This window comes from Poromitra crassiceps (genome assembly GCF_964638095.1).
Source record: "Poromitra crassiceps genome assembly, chromosome: 5".
Taxonomy (NCBI): domain Eukaryota; kingdom Metazoa; phylum Chordata; class Actinopteri; order Beryciformes; family Melamphaidae; genus Poromitra; species Poromitra crassiceps.
In genome coordinates, this window is record NC_139642.1 from 32,904,219 (window position 1) to 32,909,218 (window position 5,000).

Below are 5,000 nucleotides of genomic sequence, written 5' to 3' on the forward strand. Positions count from 1 at the left end.
TACCGTAATATACTGTATAATGCAAGGTATAGTATATCAGCCTAATTACTACCAGCATGTTTTTGGATCAGAGAGATAACCCTTCATTGGCAATATACACCCAATACACAAACTACCACCACAGCACTCATAAAGACATCATTTGTACTTGATAAAGAAATAAATCACAGTTGACCATTCTGTAATTTTCTCTTTTAGATTCTTTATTTAATCAATGTTACATTAAACTAACATAAATAAACATTTTTATGAACAAAAGGCACACAGTTCAAATATAAACAAAGAGAACGTATGTACAGTTTGTCTCAATAAAACATGTCTACTGTCTCTCAGAGAGTGAGAGCGGTCCAAGAGAGATGAGTTTCAGGGAGTTTGGTTTTGTTCACAAAACGCTCGAAAGTCTCAGTGAAACTGTACACTCTTCAAGGCCCCACGAGGAACCAAAATGGCGGGCGCCAAGGCAAAAAAATGTCCTGCCAGAACAGTACTGGCTCCATGCGAAACTTCTGCTCGGGCCCCAAAAGGCCCGTCAGTTTACACAGGTGTCTATTTGGATAGTCCCACTGAAACTCATGTCCATTGTCTGGTTGAAGAGGCCACAAGATGGATGTCCACTAAGTCAAAAGATTCACACACGCAGCACATAGACTTGTAAAAACGTATTGGCGGGAGGCGGGAGGCAGGGGGGGAGGGGTTGGGGGTTGGGGGGCTGGGAGGCGAGGGGGTTACGCTCACTATGATTTTTTTTTGTATTCAAGAGAATGAGGTGGGGTTGGACTTCACCATGGTAACTATGAATGTGTGGAAGCCTCTGCTTGTTTGGTTACTCCACACGGCCAGCTGGTCAGTCACAGCACTGGCAGGGTGCTACTGTCTACTACAGAGTATGGAAACAGCTTGATGGTGAGCCAGGTTCAGGCATACGAATAGGTACCAAGTTAAAACGATAAGGGGATCAGGTTTGGTTTGTCCCGGTGTCGACTAAGTTCTCTCTGGTCCGGTGTCCACCACTAGGGTTCCTCTTCATGCTACATGTACTGTAGATGAAGAAGTGTGGTGTTTTTTGACCTAGTCCAGTTTGGACCAGTTCAAGCCGGTTTGGCCCAGTGCACTTCAGTCCAGTCTGGTGTGGTCTCTGATGTCCTCAGTGCCAGGAGCCTCATATCACTGGAAGAAATAGGTGTTGCTCTCATCCAGTCCAGTTTTGACCAGTTTAATCCAGTTTGGGCCTGTCTGGTCCCGTCTCTGAAGACCAGACCACAGTGATAGGGGACTCTTTGTACCAGGTGACAAAGTAAGTAAAGTGGTCTTCTGGTCTGCTCCAGTCTCAACCAGTTTGAGCCAGTCTGTTGTTCTTTAATGCGGTCTGGTCTGGTTTGATCCGGTCGACTGCAGACCTGGACCGTTCAGTATTTGCAAACAATTCTTAGCATTTCTTTTAATCTGTGTAGAGTACCGGATGGGTGAAGTTTACTGCATCAAGACAATCTGGACATCGTTGGGTAAGATGTCAGGCATGGGCAATTAAAGTAAAATTTGAATTATGATGGTCTAAACTTTCGTCTTTCTCATCTTGTGTGGCAAACCCCATCCACCCAGCACCTAAACCCACCAAAACAAACAATAAAAGAAGTGTTTGCAAATAGTGGCAGGCCCAGGTCTGGTGCAGCGTTCAGATGGCGACTGTGCTGGGCACCTCCTCGTACTGGATGATAAAGTAGGGGTAGCTCTGGTCGTCGTTGAAGATGACGTAGATCTGGGGGTCCACCCAGTTGTCCACACAGGAGTCGTAGAGGTCGCTGGAGGCATCGCGCGGGCTGATAGGAGGAGGCCGCCGCATGGAGGGGTTTCCTACAGTGAACCTGAGACAGACAGACAGACAGGGTCAGCTGTGTGCTCATGGCTACACCAGTGGGGCTGCTGGTACTCCAATGATTTATGTAAGTGTCAAGTTATAATATCAAAAGTAAAGCACTCATTCTGAAGCTGGAGCTCTTGAGATAAATTATTGATGTATTAAACCTGTAAGAAGTAGTTGAATGTTGTAGGTGTAAGTGCTAGTTTAAACTCTAACAATGTAACATATTTTATGCAAGTAAAACCTTATTCTGCAAAATAACTAGTAACTACAGATATGCATTTCCCCCCCTCTTTCTTTCTTTCTTTTCCTTTTTCCCCTGTGTCTACTCTGCGGCTGTTTTTGTTTTCTTTCTTCGTGTGTCATTCTGAAAAATGTTAAAATGTAAAATTAAATATTGAAGAATTTTTCCCCCTCTAAAATGTAGTACTCAAGTAAAAGTGTTAGTACTTGAGTAAATGTAGTTACTCCCCAACTCTGGCCATATACCTATGAACCTAAGTAGATACGTACAGTATGTACTTCATTGGATTAGAATTTTTTTATTACATTTAATGGAGGGTCTCTCTCTATCCATTTATTTTGAGTAGGAAAAATGCTGCTAGCAGGTTGATTGTCATTCAGCTCCATAGCGGTATCTCTAGCACAGAAGAATGATTCATCTAGCAGCTAAATCCACTCTGCCCTAGATTGAATGAAAAGGAGAAGACTCCTTTGTGGGTTTGGGAACACCTTACATAATGCAACATATGATGTAAGTGCATGTATTGAAAGTAATGTAACTACAGTATATGGAATCAGCCCAGCCATGCTAAACGCACTCTTAAATATTGATGTCAGCCTCTAAAAATCCATAATCCATCAAATCTCTCAAACCAAATTATTTCTCTGGGGGTCATAAATAATACACATTAAAATAAGACAAGAGAGTGTTTTAAACTGTAAGCCAGATACAAGACAGTGGGTAGAGTCTTATAGAGTCTGCGTTCCAGATATGCAGTGTGCCATGATGCTACAGGCAGACATCAAAATTAAGCTGTACAGACCATTTCTTTACTCAGGCAGTAGGAAGATATGAGATATGAGATATGAGATATGAGACATGAGACATGAGACATGGGAGGGGACGCAAACAGACCTCTATACTGAATATATTTCAACTGTGTTTGATGTACGCTTTCTCGACAGTCAACGGTCCCGTTTTGGACGGCCGCTCCGCCTCCAGAGAATTTGAGCGCACCTCAAACGGTCTGGAACCATACTGGAATAAACCCCTGCCCAGGTCTGGAAGCAATGTCTCGTTCTGGGCTGTGGCGAGGATTGAACCCAGGCTTTTGGGGTGGAGGAGGGGGGAGGGCATGGGCGGGGGGGAGGGGGGGGGGGGGTGGGCACGTGTGGTGTGGTTCCAAATGCAGGCGCTTTTAACCACTGCACCATCCCCTGGCCACACCACAGAGCTATGTGTTGCTGCAGCAAAACAACAGCAGTGATGTCGGGTGGTTTCAGACAAATCAGCTGTTTTACATGCCTAGATGTGATTTCAGGTCTAAGCGGCAGGGATTAGGATATGACTCAGAGCTGTGACCTACGCTTTGTGGCAAACAGCTTCAGGGGATGCACTATTCAACAAACAGCTTCAGGGGCTGCACTATTCAACAAACAGCTTCAGGGGCTGCACTATTCAGTTTGATGTGTGCCGCTTGTGAGAGATGTTATATCAATGCGTGTTCTAATCTTATACTGTGTATACATATCTCACCTATATTATATCTAACCTTTTCTCTTGGTTTTCTTTGCTGTTCTCTCTCTGTCTGTCTGTCTGTCTGTCTGTCTGTCTGTCTGTCTGTCTGTCTGTCTGTATGTCTGTCTCTCTCACTCACTCCTTTACCTCCTTCTGTCTCTCATTGTCCCCCCTCTCTTTTTTATGTTATTTTACTTGGTGTAAAAACTCTATGGGACTACCTGTTTGAAATAAAAACCTGGTTGAAAGAAAAGAAAAGAAAAGAAAAGAAAAGAAAAGAAAAGAAAAGAAAAGAAAAGAAAAGAAAAGAAAAGAAAAGAAAAGAAAGGAAAATAACATTTTTAATCTTTCCTCCAGGTAAAGCTGTGTTCCTTCCATTCACTTGAAACTAGTGCAGTGAAATCTTTCTCAAAGCTCTGGCAGATTTCTTAACGCAATACCAGATTAAATCACGTTTGAAGATGAGATTAAATAACATTTGAAGATGGCTGTTTTCTGCATTGATCCAGTTGACCCCAAAATGTTGCATCCTTGATCGGAGCCACAAAATACCGAGCACACGGTCGCCCATACACACCTGCCAGTGAGGACCTTGCCCAGGAACATGCAGTGGACTCCTTTGGGCGAGCGCTTGGAGAAGTTGTGAGAGTAGACGGCCTTGCGGGCGAAGTAGGAGCCCTGGCCGAACATGGTGGCGTGCTTGCCGCAGACGCGGGGGTCAAAGTTGTGCTTGCAGATGCCCTCAACCACGTCGGCCGAGGTGCCGTGGAACAGGTGGCGCTCGCTCAGCAGCCGGTCCATCTCAGACAGACGCCGCGACATGTACTCCTTCTTCCTGTTAGGGAGGACGAGAGAGAAGGTGAGGTGGGTTTTAGCAATGAACTTAGAGCTACAGTGAATAGTAGATTCATCGAGTGACAGGAAATAACTTTTTTTAAATCATCGATTCATCGTTTAGACTCATTTGTAATAAAACTAATGCTTGTTCCAGCTTCTTAAATATGAATATTTACAATAGAAGACATTTGAGGATGTCATCTTGGGCTTTTGGAAAAAAGTGATCGTCAATTCTCACCATTTTGCCGAAAATAATCAACAGATGAATCGATAATGAAAATAATTCTTAAGTTGCAGCCCCAGTCAAAGTTACAACAAATTCTTGAGAGTTTTGATGTTCTTTAATGAAACATGCTACAAAATAGTGGGGGAAAATAACATTTGCAGACACTGCCAACCACACACGCACGCACGCGCGCATGCACACACGCACGCGCGCATGCACAACTGCAACAACAACAAAACTGACTCTAGTAAAAACAGTGCCAACAGCCACACCACTACAGAGAGAGACATTTCACTTTCTTTATGACTCTGTACAATGTGAATGGCAGCAAAGCACTT

General features: G+C 43.9%; 1 protein-coding gene across 2 annotated transcripts in view; it reads right to left on the reverse strand.

Annotated features, from left to right (window-relative positions):
- Positions 1-193: 193 nt before the first annotated feature.
- The window catches only part of tiparp (TCDD-inducible poly(ADP-ribose) polymerase), a 39,270-nt gene continuing 34,463 nt past the window's right edge, over positions 194-5,000 (reverse strand). For both annotated transcript variants that reach the window (XM_083637891.1, XM_083637890.1), the window contains exons 6-7: positions 4,177-4,434; positions 194-1,862 (exon numbers count right to left, since the gene is read on the reverse strand). In XM_083637891.1, coding sequence (XP_083494017.1) covers positions 1,673-1,862; positions 4,177-4,434 — 448 coding nt within the window. In that variant the 3' untranslated portion in view covers positions 194-1,672. The remainder of the gene's footprint in view (positions 1,863-4,176; positions 4,435-5,000) is intronic.